Source organism: Gopherus flavomarginatus, chromosome 8, assembly GCF_025201925.1.
Source record: "Gopherus flavomarginatus isolate rGopFla2 chromosome 8, rGopFla2.mat.asm, whole genome shotgun sequence".
Classification (NCBI taxonomy): domain Eukaryota; kingdom Metazoa; phylum Chordata; order Testudines; family Testudinidae; genus Gopherus; species Gopherus flavomarginatus.
In genome coordinates this window covers 113100756-113119242 of record NC_066624.1, presented here as the reverse complement: position 1 = coordinate 113119242, position 18487 = coordinate 113100756, and the positions used below count along the sequence as shown (strand labels likewise).

The following is an 18487-nucleotide window of genomic DNA, read 5'->3' as shown; positions in this document are numbered from 1 at the left end:
GATAGACTCAATTCCTCTATATACAGAATTAGGATCAAACAGGAAAAAAGAAAAGCAGATAAATTCTATCATGTCAGCTGTACCGGAAAAAGAGAGATTTCTCCATAGGCAGAGACGCTGAGCGCAAAAGAGGAAGTGCAGGACCAGAAAGAGCCATCCCAGTAACAGGGAAAAGAAAATGGATGTCATAACACTGATTCTGTGTTCTTGCCTTTACACTGCACTGTTGACAGAGCAACAAATCGTTCCAGTACAATAAGAAACAAGAACAGTTGAGGCAAATCAGGTTATGATGTTGGGACTAGACTCTGACTTGCCTACAGAGGCTCAGGATGCAATGATAACAGTGACTTGGAAACGACAATGAATAAGCCAATATCAAGGACTTCAGGCAGGGGTGGGCAAACTTTTTGGCCCAAGGGCCACATCAGGTTAGGAAACTGTATGCAGGCCTGGGTAGGGAAGGTTGTGCCTCCCCAAACAGCATGGCCCCTGCCCCCTATCCGCCCCGACTGCCCCCCTCAGAATTCCTGACCCATCCAACCCCCCCTGCTCCTTGTCCCCTGACCGTCCCCTCCTAAGACCTCCCCACTCCTATTCAACCCCCCCCCCCCAGTCCCCTGACCTCTATCCACACCCCTGCTCCCTGACAGGCCGCTCGGGACGCCCACACCTATCCAACCCCTCTATTCCCCATCTCCTGCCATGACCCCACTGCTATTTGTAGTGTGCTAGCTCGAGCCCTGCTAGTGAAGATCTGTCTAGCTGGGCTGGGAGGCTCAATGCCAGCTGCAGTGCAGATAGACCACTATTGGCTGGGAAGGACAGAGAAGCAGAGGGCCATTCAATCTCTCCTCCTACTGCACCAAGGTTTTCCCTCCTATCCCTCCATTAACAAGGGCAGGGCATAAGCCCAGTGGTTCTCTTCTCAAGGAGATTGTTCTGGCATTTCACTGCTGAAAGTATGATGTTGAGATGTTAACAGTCCATTGTGCTCTCTTTTCTGTTCAGGTCAAGCCAGAACTGTGGTCAGGTTTCCATCGGTTCCACTACATTGTCACGTCTTTGAAGCAGATGCAGGTTTTGGAGACAGATACATGTTTTCGGCTGTTTGGGCTGGGACAGTCAGTGTATAATTAGGATATCTCCCAGCACTGTAGGATTCATCGAAAGGCTCACTGGCAGAGAATACTTGGACTCTGTCCCACACAGCAGCGTGGCTTGGTGCAAGATACATGTCCAGTTGTGGGTGGGTTCGATGGGGTCTTTTGTCAGGAACCTATTTTGAGCTTTAGATCCGCCAATCAGGATGAGGGGAGACTCATGTTCTGGCCAAGCAGCTATGTTCATTTCTCTCCTTCACTTATTTACATTCTTGTTGTTTATTTAATGAAGTTGGGACCTTTGTGCACACGAACTATCCTTCACCTGAGATTCCCAAGGCAACATGACATGGCAATTTCTTATTCATGATTACATACAAGGAGTTATGGAGAGATGTGCAGGCCAGAGGATGCCAAACACTGGAATTACAGATCATTCACAGAGCTGTGCAATGGAAACTTGCAAAGTTCCTGGACACATTATGGCTAACTCTAGCCAATATTACAAAGCTTTGTCTTCAGGGGTATTACATGAAACAATATACCTTTAAAAGCATCTGCTTGCTGCTCCACTGACTCTCTCACCATTTTCCAAAAGCAATCTGACACAGCAAGACTTAGGTTCCTCGTCGTCACCTGATGTGCCTTCAGCATACATGTCCTGTAAAGAGAGAGAGAGACAGCCGTACATCGCAGTATTTTTAAAGTGTCCTTTCAGGGCTGTTACTCCAGGAATAAATCTTAGCCTTCTATGCTGAAGAACAAATTAACACGAGAACATGCATCATCCTAAAATCTTGACTCTCTCCACAAAATATCCCGTGTACATAATGGCATCTGGAGTTCTCTTGGAATTATGAGAAAAAAACTATGTACCCTGTAACCCTGGAGGGAAAGTTTGGGATTTCAGTGTCTAAGCAGCATGAATCATAGTTCTTTCCGCAGATAAGGTGTAAGTTTGCTAAGTCAGCAGAATCTCTTCAGTTCAGTGAAGGTGGACCACACAGCTGTATGTCTGAAAGGATAGTTCTTGCCGCCCAAAGCTTTGAGGATTAGCAGACATTGCAACACACATACAATGCTTTCACATTACAAGTCTGCAACAAAGTTAAGCTCCGGGAATGTATGCTAGCATTTACTGATGCTATTTATACTTTATATTAAAGTGAATCTCAACATACTTCAACAGTTTTGAATTTTGAAAAAATTCCTCTTCATAGTCTTTAATAGATTCGATACTCTCAGCGTTGTTTCCTGGAGAAAGGAGAGAGTGCCACAACAATTCCGTTTAGACACTGATTCTGTATCAACAAATAGAAAAGAACCAGACATAGAACTCTGATTACCTTTTCCTGTAACAACTGCAAAGTAACCCAAAGCCTTCATTGGGAAGAGTTTACCTTCAATGATTTGTTGTATCTATGCAAATAAGTACAAAAATATGTTGATCTTGTATCCTTTCCCTCATTTCATTAATGCAATATTAAAATATCTAAACAACATATAAAGATAGATTATGCAGGACTAACACTTTCTTAGGAGATTACAGAGAGGTTTTACTGCACTCTGGAAATTATAGTTAAAGGAAAGACACAAATATAGGAAAAACGTAATACAAAAATGCATAGTTACATAGCTAAAAGATAGAAAGCCACTTGAAATTTAATGTTGATTGGACTGCAGGTTCTTATAACAATTAGATTTACATGAACCTGTAACTAATAAATGTTTTGACTGTCTTGGATATTACTTAGAAGAAGAAGAATAAATTATAATTGCAAGTTAGTTAGCACTTCACTCCTGTATATCAAAAAGCACTTGACAAAGGAAGGTAAATATCCTTATACCTATTTTACAGACGGGAAAAATAAGACACAGAGCTGAAATTACTTGACCAGGGTCATGTAGCAGAAGTCAGTAAAAGCAGAAACTCGAACCGATTAAAAATAATAAAAACCTCACATTGGATACCCTCAACTGCTAGAACAGGGCCTCATCCTCCCTGATTGAACTACCTCATTATCTCTAGCTTGCTTGCATATATATACCTGCCCCTGGAAATTACCACTACATGCATCTGACGAAGTGGGTATTCACCCACGAAAGCTCATGCGCCAAAACGTCTGTTAGTCTATAAGATACCACAGGATTCTTTGCTGCTTTTATTGGATACCCTAACAGACATCTTTTTCTTTTAAAAACCTTCCCAAAAAGTTAGATGCACTTTTATGTTTGTATTTGCATCACAATTTTCTGCACAAGTGTCCCTCTTCATGCTGTGGCATAAGAACAGAAGGCTGGTATAGTTACCCTGTTTGGGCTGGCCACGTTTTTCTCAGCAAGGTCCACTTTGGTCAAAACAAAGATTGTCCTTTTCCCGTGAGGATCCATTTGGCTGACTAAATCAGTGACAATGCTGCGTTCTGCATCCACTGACCCATCTGAAAAGATTTTTAAAGATGCCATTTCAAGAACTATAGTATGAGATACAGCATTTTGAACTCTGACTACTCAGTAGGCACTAGTTATTTTTTAGCAAATCATTAAAGTTAAAAATATTAATGACAGAATGTCCCTCATTATTTAGCTTTTGGCACAAGTAGTGCAAATTTGCGTATGTTCTTTGCATTGAAAAATCCTTGTCCTCTGGTGACTAATGATAAAAGTAAGTTTCCACCAAAACTAAAATACACCAGACTTTAAACTATTCACTAAAATTTTGTTTGGAAAAAGTACATGACAATTCTCAGTATAAAAATCTCTCTACTGTTGTCTGTTAGCTTAGGAACCCTGTTTTGGGGAAATCTTGAGTTTAAACAGTACTACCACTGTCTTGGTTATATTTTAAAAGAAATAAAAATGTAAGCTTTCTTTGTATTAGTGGCAAAGGGGCCAAACAATGTCATGAGTTTAAGAAAAAATAAAGACATCACAGAGTATACTGTGGGGCCCACAGTGCAAATTCCCACAATATTTTAGATCTATCTAGAAAGCATTTCCTAAAACTGCATTGAAAAATTAAGAATTGACTTCTGTTCAGGGTCATTTTTCTAGAAATCTGGATGAATGATCTAAAGAATACACTGCAAGGTTTTAATTAGCACAAGCAAATGCCATTTTGATTATTGTCTAGAGTCCTAATTTACCTTGAATACAAAGGATGATGGCATTCGGGTTCTGCATATAGGCCTTGCTGATGCTAAAGATAGTATCCTTAGTGTCTGGAGCCATACCTGATGTCACAGTCTTAAAAAAAAAAATAGAACATTTTTTTTTTTAAAAGAGATTGGAATGAAAGATTTTCTCCTTTGGTAAAAGCATATTAACTGACTGTTCTATACTTACACTAATGACACCAGGCAAATCTACCAACACCATTCTCTGCAGACCAGGACCTTTTACATTTAAGGAGATGGTCTGTAAAACAAAGTTGGAATGAAACTTTTCACCAGGGAGTATGACTACTTTTTCTTTCTTTTTTTTTTTTAAAGAAGAGGTCAGATGACTATGCTGCCTGAGAACAGAACAATTGCTATGGTATAAATACATTTCTTTATACAGTACAAGATCTTGAAATAGCTACAGACTGATTGGACATAGCCTCATAATTGATGAGAAGTACAAATGAGACTCTGCATGAAATGAATGGGGAGCTTTACCTCAGCACTGACAGTGCATCCTTCTTTCACACTTTTCCTCATTCGGATCTCTATCTCATTTCTCAAGGCTGCAAGCTGTTTTGACATAAAGATGTCAGATGATATTTATCACGGGCAAATAGTACTTGAATAGTCAAGAACAGACATTAACATAGGTAAACAAGATGAATCAGCAGCCAAATAACACTCTTTATCCAAAGGTCACTGTTACAATCATTGACTAGGCCTCAGTACGCGGGGGAGAAGCCGGCAAGCAGAATATCAGTTTTATAGTTTGGTAAACAGAAGCACAGAAAGGTTTACTGATTTGCTCTAGGACTCACAAAACTCAGTAGCATACCTGGGAGCAGGAGTTGTTACAAACATTGCCCACTTCATTGCGATTCAACTCTAGATGATAATGACACTGAAACACAGTGTAACATTTAACAAAGTGTCCCTCTTTGCTCAACAGTCTTCTAATCCCTATACTCAGTGGGCAACATCCACTACAGACATCTGTTTTTCCAAACAAAAATGTGATCAAGATTACATTCGTCTCAAGACTTTTCTTGTACTTACATCCTCTTCCTTGGTCAGATCAAACTCCCGAGAGCTGTCTTTGAACAAAGCCACATGGTGGGGACCTTCACTAAGTGTTACCTAATATTTAGGATGAGGAGATATGTAACTAATAAAATCTTAATAGCCAAGATGTGCAAGACAGAAAGCCCCCCCAAAACAAAAGGGCTTTTAACATTTACCATTATATTTTAAAGGAATGTACTACCTAAGAGAGGTGCTTGATTGACAGCTCTCTAAATGGAAATCCTTTAGACACTCTTGGAACTGGCTAAAGCTATCAATTTTGGCACAAAGTTCATGGCAATCATGAATTGGAATAAAGTCCGTGACAAGCCCATTCCACAGCAGCAGCTCCTGTCTTGTGGGGCTGGGGCTGGTAGAGGCACCAGCAATGGGGGAACCAAAGGGCCATCCTCTCCCCCAACTTTTTAAAACGAGACTGGGCGGAAACATGCCATGGTCCAGCCCTACAGGCTTGCACCCACTCTGCTTTATGCCACGTGCAATGTGCCATGTGGGATGCACTCTGCATCATGCTGCATGATGGTGACCAGGCCCTCACCTGCCAAAACCAAGACAGCAGCAACTCTTGGCACCGGGGACCAGCCAGGTCCAGGAAGCTGGACAAATCCATCACCTAAGGGTCTCAGGCTGGCCAGCACGGAAGGTAAGGTAAAGAGTGTGGGGGAGAGAGGAATGGTGGGGGGAAGAGGAATCAGGGGTTTCAGGAAGGTTGGACATGTGTGGGGGGAAACAGCAGACACTGGAGGCAGAGCGTCAGGCTGGTGGGGTCATTCTGGAGCCCTCAGATGGAGATGGAGAGGTGGACATGCTAAACCAGAGTGGCGCTGTGACTGTGTATGTCAGGTCACAATGCTTGGACTGGGAAGATGGACCCAGCCCTGCAGGACAGAAGCCGATGCTGCAGGGCGAGTAAGGGGTGGGTTCTCTCTCCAACCTCCCTGCCACTCTCCCGAGCCTCACCTTTCAGCACCCCACTATATAACCCACAGTTATTTCCCACTCACCTCCACCTTAAACAATACACTTTTTTGGCATCAGTTCTTTTCTTTTGTAATCAAACATACTACCAACAACAAAAGTCACTGTTCAAATTATTTTTTCGGGGGAGGAAAGCATTAATGTCATATTTCTTAGTAGTAACAAGGATTAAAACATCATTTTTGATGCATTTGATTCAGTTTGTTTAAAAGGGGGGGGGGGAAGTACAGCTTTTCCTTGTTAAAGACAGCAGGTAAAAATACATTATTTGGTGACCTTTCTCTGCCTTTTAGTTTTCTTCCTGCACCTCTACTGTGCCATTTACTAAAAGTTTCCATGCCAAAATTGTAGGCCTGGGAATGGACAATGGCTAGAGAGGCTTTCGGTTCTGTGTCTCAGCCATGATTGCACTGACTACCTCTAAGACTAGGAGGCTGGTTCAGTCTCCATGCTCATTCAACCAGCAGGTGTCTGTGGTGTGGGTGCTGATTAGTGCTAACACCTGTCTGTTGGTGTCTAGGCCGGTTCCTAACAGTCAGACAGGTGTTCTTTTCATATTTGTGGCATTTCATCCAAAAGCAAATAAAGAATACTTTTAACTATCTATTTTTGGCATCTGCACAACCAGTTTCTAGAAACTTTTTACCTTCAGCAAGTTTTGTTAAAAAGATTTTTTTCACTTTCCTTCACTGATGTCACAGGAGCTCTCTGCACAATAATAATATAACTAATAACAACACCCCCTAGCTCTGCTATAGCTCTTTTCATCAGTATATCGCACAGCGCTTCACAATCTTTTCAATGCATCTCTCCTCACAATACCTCGGGCGTTAGGAAAATACTATTCATCAAAACGGAGGATGAGGCAGAACTAATGTGTACAGACATAAACAGCACATATTTATGTATTATTCTTCTTCATTTAAAAATTGAAGTCCCAATTCTTCAAATACATCTAGGCATAGTGTTTACTTAGTGTGAGTAACCCCAGTTGAAATCTATGGGACCATCCACATTAGTAACTGCTACACCCTGATAGTAAGTAACTGGTAGGATTTAGCCCATCAGTAGTAACAATGTAACAGCACATTTATGATGAATGCTTTTAAAATAATCAGATATTCAAACAAAGATAATTTAGCTTAGATTAAGTGAATTTATAGTACTTGGATACTTTACAACATTTTGAATATCATTAGGATACTGTTTCTTACCTTAACAGGAGAACGCGTCATCATTTCCCCAGACCCTCGAGGGAATATCCGGGCTTGAGCAATCATTTCTAGCACACTGGTTTTTCCTGCACTCTGATCTCCGACCACTACAACCTTAAATGAAAGTAGTAGTAGTAGTCAATGGCTTTTCATAATTAAGTCAGTTTCTTCAGTAGGATAGCTTAGTTAAACAATACACTGTAGCAACCAATTGGGAACACATATTAGAGCTGGTTACATTTGATTAGTTTTGACAACAAAAGTATTGTCACAAATAATGAATTCCTTAATAGATTAACAATGGATTTTATTCATGCAAAAGTTTTTCTACTTAGGCCATTTAAAACTAGAGATAGGGCAAATTAACAGTGTCTGGATCTGGATCAGGCTTCGTCTATGGTTCAAGGCTTATTCAGGGTTTGGTTCAATGTTGATGAAGCCACACGGTCTGTTCTCACAAGATTTTGGTCACACATGAATTGGAAAGTTAGCCTTTTTCAATCTGGATCTGAATTAGTACCAAACTGCACAGGTATGTATGGATGCAGAAATTCAAAACCAAAAATGACACCAGCACCCAGCATTTGTAGGGGTTCATATTCAGGGCTGCTGGCTTCACCAACCATTTAAAAGTTAAATGGACAAAACATTCAGAACTACACTATAGGGAAAAGTCCTGCATTATCAGGCAAATGGACTAGCTCTAATTTTTATCATTCTGGGATATATGAAGGTCTTTGGATTAAATGTCTAGGCTGTTTTTCTGCATGTAAGATTAAAATCACCACTAACACTTAATCTGGGGTCTGCAAACCAATACTTATAACTTTTTCATGCACTCTATAGTAGTCACACTATGAAGCAACATAACCCTTTAAGACTTCACACTTACCCGAGGTAGATGATCTTGGGTATTATAGCTGGCATCATAGTCAGACAGAATGTCTAGAACTTCAGAGTACATATCAATCAAAGATTTCTAAAAAGAATTGAAATACAGGGGAGAAAACTGAACTGGTTAAAAGAGCTAAGACCAAATGCCAACAGTTTTCACCTTGAAGTCCTAGAAAAAAGATTATTGTGTGCTTACACTCTCATCAAGGTTTGAGCCTTAAACCTCCAGTTCCGCAGCTGAGCCCTTTTCTGTTTTAGCTAAAGTATTAACTACAATAACTGGCAGCAGCAGCAGTCTGATATCCTGTGCAGAAGGATTTCTAGCTTACTGAAACAATGGGGGACATATACACGACATGCCCCATTTTACAGACAGCACCGCCGAGTACTTAGGCTTTTTTCAACAACTCTTTACTTAGTTAAATCTGCATGGATTTATATGGGGCCATCAAAAGATGCTTCCTCAGACTAAGAACTACCCCTCTGCCAAGTTTCAAAGTCCCATTTCAAACCATGGAGGTGCTGGAGAACTGTATACAAACAGTTAGAAGAATATTTTTATAATTAAATAAAAATAATGTAGATTTTAGTTACATAATACTACACAAACCAGAAATCCAACTTTTTAATTTGTGTAACCTTCAAGATAGACTTAGTAACTTCAGTTGTATTCTTGTTATGAAGTTGCTAACACATGTAATTACATACAGTTAAAGCACAGTTAGAAATGAGGTTCATTCAAATTGCTTAACCGGTATCCTTAAATGTAAAGTCCACTCATCAACAACTAAAAATGTTAAGATCCATTTATAATGTTAAAAGACCAATTGCTAAATAAGTATTAATGAAGCACTGTGGAGCTCATGGGCTAATTCTGGTCTGACACTTCTGACGGACAACTGTGTAACTATACGATACAGTACCTTTAGCTTCCTTTGATGAATGCCCTTGTCATCCTTCTGCAACACCAGCTTTCTTAGTTCTTTGTTTTCCTTCTCTAAGCGCTCAAGAATTCGTTGATATTTCAACTACAAAACAGTAGTACAAATAGAGTAATCATGGAAAACAGTATGAACAGATCAGCAAACTTTTCCCTATCTAAGAATATTATATGAAAAAAAATAATTCTACGAACAAGTCCCTCCACACCACAGAAAATATTTAATCACTGAAAGCTTGTTAAAATCCTACATAACTAAGCGAAAACTATTCAAAAATAGATGTAACAAGAGCCTAAACCAGAAGTTATCAAACTATGATCCATGCAGGATTTCACGGTGAGGGAAGCAGGGACAGGAATGCAACATTCTCTGATATTTCTTCTACAAATTGCATACACTTTACAAAAATGCTTTAGAGCAGTGGTTTTCAGCCCTTTTTCATTTGCAGACCCCTAAAAAATTTCAAATGGAGGTGCAGACTGCTTTGGAAATATCAGACATGGTCCGTTGAATACCACTATTCTACAGTAATGACAACCTTTAATGGACCCCTTAGACAGTCTGTGGACCCCTGGGTCTGCACACCACAGGTTGAAAACCACTGCTTTATACAACAGATTTTTCAGCTATCAGAAGCCAAAGGTACTTCTGGCATCAGACTATTTTAGAATCATGGAACTAAGCCAAAATATTCAAACTTGGAACATCTAAATTCATATTTAAACATCTAAAATGAGCAGCCTGAATTTCATAGCTGCTGGGTACCCACAATTCCATAGATGTCACTAACGTATCAGTGGAAGCTGTGGGTGCTCACCATCACCAAGAAAAAAGATCCTTATATTCAGAGTCTGCATGTGGCTTTAGAAGCCCGCTTTAGGTCCGTAACTGAACACTGTGGCCCTACTGCTGACACAGCTTCTAGAACAACTGTTCTGATTCACTCCTGGCTGACAGGAAAGGCAGGCTATTTTAAATTGTTACAGCACAAGGGGGAAAAAGGCAGTTTTAAAAGTTGTAAAATATCAGGTTTTTGAGCATTTTTAAAGCCTTTATAGTTTAAAAACAAAAATTAAAAAGGGCTGGTCATCTGAAAAGGGTGGAAAATTGAAGAGCTCTGCTAGTAGTTGTCAGCACGGCTCAAGGTTTTAAAATAGTTTCCTGAGCCCTTCTATCAGCTTCAGATTACTGAAGTCCATCAATAAATGGACAAAAATATCCCACGGAAAACATTCTGTAACTCTGCCATTGGCAGCTTTTCACACTGAAAGGATATCACAATACCTCTTATAAAAACAGCTTTAAATGGGAGGGAAATGGTTACTGATTGGTGTAAACTTGTCTGATAAGAGAACCAAATATTCTAATTGTGTCTATGCCAACAATGCAACTCTTCTTCTGGAAGAAATGGAAACATACTGGTCCTTGTGAATTCTACTATGACTATAAACAGAATAGCATATTACCTTCTGTGGTTTTTATATTACAGAACTTTCTCTTGTTCCACACTTAGATCCCCAGTGCTTGATTGTTTAATGCATTAAGAGCTTTGTGTCTCTCCTAGAAATGTCATTTCACGGATTAAGAGATTAAAATGCCACCTTGTTATGTATAATCCCATTTCCTTTCTATATCAAAGTGTGCAGGCTAAACAAACATTAAAAATCAAGACAAATCAACAAAAAACTCTAAAATCAGAAAAGGTAAATCTAACACATTGTCCAATTCAGGATGGAGTATCAATTGTATTGCAGAAGCCTCTGATCCAGACATAATCTTTAAAAAATTGCTTCAATTTCTGGAAGATGTCTTATATCTTAAGTGCTTTTTTGTTTAGTAAATTTGAGTTTTGCACATATGGTCCTCTGAATTTTGGTTCCTTGTTACTAGGATTACAGTACGTACCTGTGTGTGCAGAAGTTCCTCTTGAAGCTGATCAATCTTCTCTTTGTCAGAGACCTACAACATCAAGAGACATAATCACGACCATTGCTTGGTTATACAGCACATAGTTTATCCTCAGGGTGCAAATGAATGTCAAACCAGAACCTTTATTAAACATAAAATAACTGATTAAGCATGCATTTCCAGTCAAATCAAATTCTTAAATCAAATCATCATTTGGCATTTAAAGTGGCTAAAGGTTCCATCAAAAGCAGAAAGATTCTATATAATGAAGTTTAAATCTTTGTGCAAGCCAGTAGAAAAATTAACACCTCCAGAACCAGATTCTGAGAAATCAGGCTTAATGATAAATAAAATTCAGTAGCTTCCTCTGAGAATTTCTCCCCCACCAAGGGACTGATAAAGTCATGTGGCCAAATTGTCTGGGCCTAAATATTTATTTGTTTAATTAGTACGGCACTTTGAAGATGAAAACACTAACTTGTATCAGCAACAAAGAGTCCTGTGGCACCTTATAGACTAACGGACATATTAGAGTACGGGCTTTCATGGATGAATACCCACTTTGTCGGATGCACCCACGAAAGCACATGCTCCAAAACGTGTGTTAGTCTATAAGGTGCCACAGGACTCTTTGCTGCTTTTACAGATCCAGACTAACACAGCTACCCCTCAGATACTTAACTTGTATCAATTTGGTTCCAACACTACTCCCCCCAGGTATGTCGGTACATAAAATCTTTCTTAACTATCAGCATCCTATAGATCGTGCAGTGCATTCTTGTCAGGTGTTTATATTTAAGATTTATAAATGTCAAAGGGATCACATTCTTTGTGTCTTGTACACAACTGAGCACCGTACTAATTTATTTATGTAACCAAGTTCTAACAGGAACACTGTATTCTGCAAAAGTATTATGTATATTTTACTGTTCCATTGTTTTAATTTGTCAGCATGCACTCTTGATGGGATGCTTTATATTAGCATGCATAGTCATTAAGACAGTATTAAAATATGGGAAACAATGTAGAAGAGTGAAAATAATGTTAAATTTTTCAGCGTCCAGTGAATTAAAGTGTGATCTTACTATAGTTGCCCAAACATGAAGGAATTTCTAGTCAAATCCTTTCAAAAAATGAAATTGTAAAGTAAAGTAGATCTATAAAAAAGTAAAAACAGATGGAATTTTCAATCTGTTTTTTCCTAATTAAAGTCACAAACTCAATATAAAATACTAAAAATAGGCATCATGCACGTATTTTAAAACTAATGTAAAGCCTAAAGGACAATTAAGAAGGAATGATTAACGAAACGTTAATGAAGTAATAATATCAATATAAAGAAATTCAACTCAACTTTAAAATGAAGTCACTCTAAATATTTGCAATTCAAACAAATTAGCTTGAAAAATCAAAAGAGAATATCAACTTAATGCATGAATAACGTGTCATTTACAGGACGCAAACCAATGCAGTCACTCTTTAATTTCATAGTAACTGTTGGCAGATTAATAATTCCCAGTTCTTCATGGCAACTGGCTTATGGGAGCTACTTAACCTATAAGATACACATGACCACGTATTAACTTTGCAACAGGCAATGCCAAATTACAATGGTCCCTATATCCAATTATTTTCTTATTCATTAGTTGATCCTTGAAAATAAAATGCTGGAAGTGGGCCACCTTCTGTTTCCACCAGTGGACCAACAGCACAGAAAACATGCTCTCTTAGCACCTGAATACGACAGACACTAAGAAGAGTTCAACACAGGGAAGATGGTTTGATGCCTTTAACAATATATGGTATGTCTAAACAAACAAACAGAGATATATCTACCCACCCAAACAGAAAGCATCGCAGGGATATAATGGGCAGACCGGGACAGGAAGCAAAGAAAACAGTGAAGGGAGAAAAGAGGAAAACAGGAAAAAAAATGGAATACAGAAAATGTTTCTGGGCAATGCAGACATCCAAAGAACAGCTATGTCCCTCTTCTCAAAAGCATTTAAGAACGCTTTTTTTAATAGTATTTCCTGGAGGCTTGATAAATCTTTAATGAAACGGTGAAGGGGATTACATCAGTCATTGTTATGGTATCCTTTCATTCTGTTCACTATAAATATACCACTGATATCTCGACAAGTATTCAATATTCTCCTCCTGAAACAGTTACTGAAAATGCCTGAGGAATTTTAGGAAAAATAAACAATGCCTTTTTGGAATCCAAAGAATGCTCTCAAAGTGGGGCACTATTCTCCTTTCTCCATTAACAGCATTTTATACTTCAGGAGTAGGTGGGCAGGTAATGCACTAATCTCTCTTCCCAGTAGACACAAGATGAAACCTGCTGTCGGTCACAAAGGAGCGGTTTGTGGTAGCCTTAATCTAGTTCCTAGAAAGCAGCCCTCTAACGATGTGCCACAATATACAGCAGGAAAAGACCCAGCACTGAGACACTTTTAGCAGTAACATATGTCAGAACTAAGGACACGTATACACTACAGCCCTAAATCAACCCACATTAGGTCAACTTACAGCCACAGCAGTAATTACTGCGGGGGGCAGATGACCACACTACCCTCCTTCTGCCAGTGGTGCATGTCCTCACAAGGAGTGCTGCCACCAACTGAAAAGGGCAGTGTAGGAGGCTGATGGCATGTCTTCACTACCCGCCAGATCGGCAGGCAGTGATCAATTTATCCATTTATCGCATAGATGCGATAATCAACCCAAGCACTCTCCCGTTGACTCCTGTACTCCAGCTCAGCGAGAGGCACAGGCAGAGTTGATGGGGGAGTGAAGTACGTTGACTTCAGCTACGTTATTCACAAAACTACAAATCCATTAATTACTTGTTTTAGATTTTATTTCAAATGCTCTGTGGATAAATTTTTTGTCATTCTAATTCATCCAAAAAACCATAAATGACCAAAAAACCATAGGGCCATATAGGGACCAAGTCCTGGAACTTCTGAAAATCCCAGGAGGCACCTATTAGCATCTTTAGATACCTAAGTACCTTAAAAATCTGGGAGATTGTCACTATTGTGACATCATATCACAAAACAGCCCCAAACCACAAACATCTCTTGGTTAAACATTATGAGCTATAACAATTCCCAGTGGCATCACTGGAAATGTCAATGTACAGAGAGATGCAGCCATACGAGTTCTTGCTATACAACAAACCCCTCAGCTAAATATAGTATTTTCCAAGTGGTCAATAATAATCTAAAGGGAAACAATTACAAGTGTATGAGGGTATTAAAAATGATAGATGAGTTATCAGGTGTCCTTTTTGTAATATTTTTATAAATTTCCATCTAAAATTACAATCTGCATTATAGAAACATTCTAGACTGAAGATGAAAATCTGAGAAATTTAGATTCTGCAGCTGAATTATTTTTATATCACTGTGAGGAGGATCTGTATAACACGGTGCATGCAAGTCCTGCTGCTTGGTTTGTTCATATCTCATTGACATTGTTGTCAGAATGTGTAATTAAAGGAAAGGAACAGGAATACTCAGGCTTAGAGGAATGGAAATGAAACAATCATATTTTCAAGTAGACAGGTAACATATCAGCTTGCAAAAGAAAAGCGAGGTAAATTTAGCCCTGGCATAAGTGGGAGCAACTTCATTGATTTCAATGGGAGAAGCCCCTGTTTCTGCCAAGACAGAGTTTGGCCCAATGACTGAATCTTTACATTATTACATCCTCATTTTTAAGGTGTGTACAGCAAGTTCTCTGTTTACCCAGCCATTCAATTTGTTTCACAACAAATGGGTTAGTTGCAGCAAAATAAACCACATCATCATTCCTTGCCACTGGCATGCATCAAAGCGCACAAACTCCACATCTAAATGTTATGATTGGCTTTGATACTTCTGCAAAGAATGCGATGCTCAAGCATTTGAGACATTAAATTTAGGACTTTCCCTTACAGGACTAAGTTATTTACTGTGCTAGACATCAAATCTTTTCTGCAATTCCAACACCATGGAATTAGTTGCAAAAGAGAAATAATGATGGGAAATTCTCTGCAGAAACAGATTAATCCTGAAAAAATAAATTCTTTGCTAGTTCCTCAAAAAATGGAGCCAAAGTTTAAAGATCAAGTACTGCATTCCCTTTCCAGCAACTGTTTTCATACATTCAACGCTACACAAATAGGAACTCTTCTTAAAAGGCTTTAGAAAAAAGTGGGGATTACTCTGTGGAAATGTTTGTGCTTTCTGTTTCAGAATGTAGTCTCTTCAGCACAGTCAAATTAACACATTGCATTCAAGACAAAAAACTACCTAGCTCTGCTTAAATACAGACTTGCATGCTACCTGACAAAGGAATTGAAGGAGTCACTCTTATTATGTAAAGGAATCAGTAAACAAACAGGCAGGTTTAGTCTGCTAAAGGTATCCCTGGTTTTCATCAGCAACACTGCTCTGGATGGGAAGTGGGAAAAGACTGTGTAACCTACTACTGCAGGGGTGGCCAACCTGTGCTCCAGAGCCACATGCGGCTCCTTGTATAGGCACTGACTCCAGGGCTGGAGCTACAGGTGCCAACTTTCCAATGTGCTGGGGGGAGGGGAGGTGCTCACTGCTCAACCCCTGGCTCTGCTACAGGCCCTGCCCCCACTCCACCCCTTCCCACCCCCGCCCCTGAGCCTGCCATGACCTCGCTTCTCCCCCTCCCCACCCCAGAGCCTCCTGTATGCCACAAAACAGCTGATTGGGAGGTGCAGGGAGCGATGGGGGAAAGGGGGCTGATCGGTGGGGCTGCCGGTGGGCGGGAGGCGCTGGGAGCTGGGACGGGGATGGGGCAGGGAGCTGATGGGGGGCTGCTGACATATTACTGTGGCTCTTTGGCATTGATAAATTCTGGCTCCTTCTCAGGCTCAGGTTGGCCACCCCTGTACTATTGGACAAATTGTTCTCAGAGTAGTCAGACTCCAGTGCGTTACACTTCCAGAATCTTTATTATGTATCATGGTGCCTCGTTGAAGGACTGGTCAATTTTCTCTAAGCCACAAAGGTACACTACTTACATGAGCTAAATATGAAACAAAGAAACATACCTCTCCCCCTCACTACTCATCTTTCCCATAGTTGTACAGAGGAGGAGGAAGGGTAGTTCTTGAGCTGCAACGTGGCAAGGAATGTTCGCTTAACATTTAACAGTAGCTTGATAAAGGATGCTGGAGACAGACTGGAGTACTGACATTTAAAATGTGACGTGTTTTAGGATTTTAAATCCATCAGGCCCTTTGGTGAAAACCATGGCTATATACAATATTATGTATAGAACTTTATTTCAAGTCTTCGCCATCTCTCTCTCCGATACAACCTCAGATGCAGAGAGTGTTAAAGGTGTGTATCCAGTGGTTAATTCCAAAGCTATGGAATTGTGAAAAGTCAGAATGAACTGTAGGTTCTGTGGACATGGGAACTACAGATAACTGTGTTTTCACAGTCACAGAAGTGATTATACTGGCTACAAAAATTAGCTCTGAAGTACCCATGACTACTAAAATTATCCCAAACTAGTAAGCAATATGTCAGCAACATGCTAATGCTAAAAATCCAACTGTAGCACCACGTAAAATAATGTATAGAAGACCAACAGCCAAATTACTTGGACTGTGATTTACGATGGAAGCTGGGCAAGAGAAAGCTATTGAGATACATATACACCTCTACCTCGATATAATGCTGTCCTCGGGAGCCAAAAAATCTTACCGTGTTATAGGTGAAACTGCGTTATAATGAACTTGCCTTGATCCATCGGAGTGCGTAATCCTGCCCCTCCGTGAGCACTGCTTTACCGCTTTATATCCGAATTTGTGTTGTATCAGGTCGTGTTATATCGAGGTAGAGGCGTACTAGGTTTCATAGAATCATAAGACTGGAAGGGACCTCGAGTGGTCATCTAGTCCAGTCTCCTGCACTCATGACAGGACTAAGTATGATCCAGACCATTCCTGTTTATGTTTACGAATATCAGATTTTGCCCAGGCATTAGCCATCAGACACTGGTAACCGGCTAACGCTCACTATTGTGTTATTACTAATTTTGTCATTGGCTGTTTATCACTGCAACTATATCGGGGAGTTTAATGTTTATGGTTTCATCCTAATATGTTACAGGTTGTTTTAGACAGAATTATCACCCCACCGGGAATAAACTGAACTAGGATATGTCTGAGATATACTTTCTAAATACTGCATCTGATATCAGAATTGGGAAGCTAAATCAGCATGCACTCAGTTTAAGGCTGACTAGGATTCTTTGTCTTCCCTAAATCCAGTTTCTAGAAATATAACTTAAAATACAGGTCAATTTAGAAGTAAACAAAGGTTTCAGAAACGGATGTTAAATTACCTATAAGACTGCCCCCAGAATATCCAGAGTCATTTAATGGCACCCCAGGTAGAGTGACAGGAAGCAGGACCCGTTTAACACCACGTGCTCTTGCAAAAAGATTTTTGTCATAATTATTTAGGTCTCTGGTCAGATTAAAATTAGCTTCTTCTACATCAAATGAAGGAGGCTGAAGCACTTGGTTAATATGAATATAGTACACAGTGCCCTTTGAACCATCACCTTTCGCTTCTGCTGGGAAGAGCCCGTGTTATATTGGCCAGCAGCTCTGCGTGCTTCCTCTTCATGCTGTTGGATTTGCTGTTGTAATAGAATGAGTTCACCAAGCAGGCCCTGCCACGAGTTTACAACAAGGAGAAGGAAGGGGAAAATTGGGGGTGGGAGGAAAACAATGTTAAACCAAAGAGTGTTACATAAAAACAGATGAAAGACAGGAATGAATGGGTCAGTTCAAACAAAAAAGAAAACCTATTTCAACAGTTATTACTAGCCAACTGGGACTGGAAACAGCTGGCCAGCCTGTAGGTCATACAGAACAACAAATAGGCTACATTTTAGAATTAAAGTCAATTTAAAAAAAAAGTGTCCAGATCCTAAAAAGGGTTTAAACTAGCCGTGCTTGAAGAGACTTTGTGGAGATTTTTGGCACTGCATCCTCAATTATTCACTTCAAAAGTATTTTCAGATATCAGCATTTTCTTTTAAAACAAGAAGTAGAAGGAAGTTCAATAAAAAAAGACCTGAAGTTTGGATGCTCTTCACAAAGTTGTACATATAGCTGTATGTGTAACAGTTAACCCCTTCAACTTTGATGAGAA

General features: G+C 39.7%; 1 protein-coding gene across 5 annotated transcripts in view; it reads right to left on the bottom strand.

The window, feature by feature from the left end:
- OPA1 (OPA1 mitochondrial dynamin like GTPase) overlaps positions 1 to 18487 on the bottom strand; it is an 86627-nt gene that overhangs the window by 48605 nt on the left and 19535 nt on the right. For 3 of the 5 annotated variants that reach the window (XM_050963871.1, XM_050963872.1, XM_050963876.1), the window contains 13 exons: positions 17892 to 18002; positions 11283 to 11336; positions 9360 to 9464; positions 8435 to 8521; positions 7543 to 7656; positions 5324 to 5404; positions 4763 to 4837; positions 4449 to 4520; positions 4250 to 4349; positions 3414 to 3544; positions 2450 to 2522; positions 2285 to 2357; positions 1649 to 1764 (listed from right to left, as the gene is read on the bottom strand). In XM_050963871.1, the coding sequence (XP_050819828.1) occupies positions 1649 to 1764; positions 2285 to 2357; positions 2450 to 2522; positions 3414 to 3544; positions 4250 to 4349; positions 4449 to 4520; positions 4763 to 4837; positions 5324 to 5404; positions 7543 to 7656; positions 8435 to 8521; positions 9360 to 9464; positions 11283 to 11336; positions 17892 to 18002 (1192 nt within the window). The remainder of the gene's footprint in view (positions 1 to 1648; positions 1765 to 2284; positions 2358 to 2449; positions 2523 to 3413; positions 3545 to 4249; positions 4350 to 4448; positions 4521 to 4762; positions 4838 to 5323; positions 5405 to 7542; positions 7657 to 8434; positions 8522 to 9359; positions 9465 to 11282; positions 11337 to 17891; positions 18003 to 18487) is intronic. The other 2 variants (XM_050963874.1, XM_050963875.1) reach the window with 1 other exon arrangement.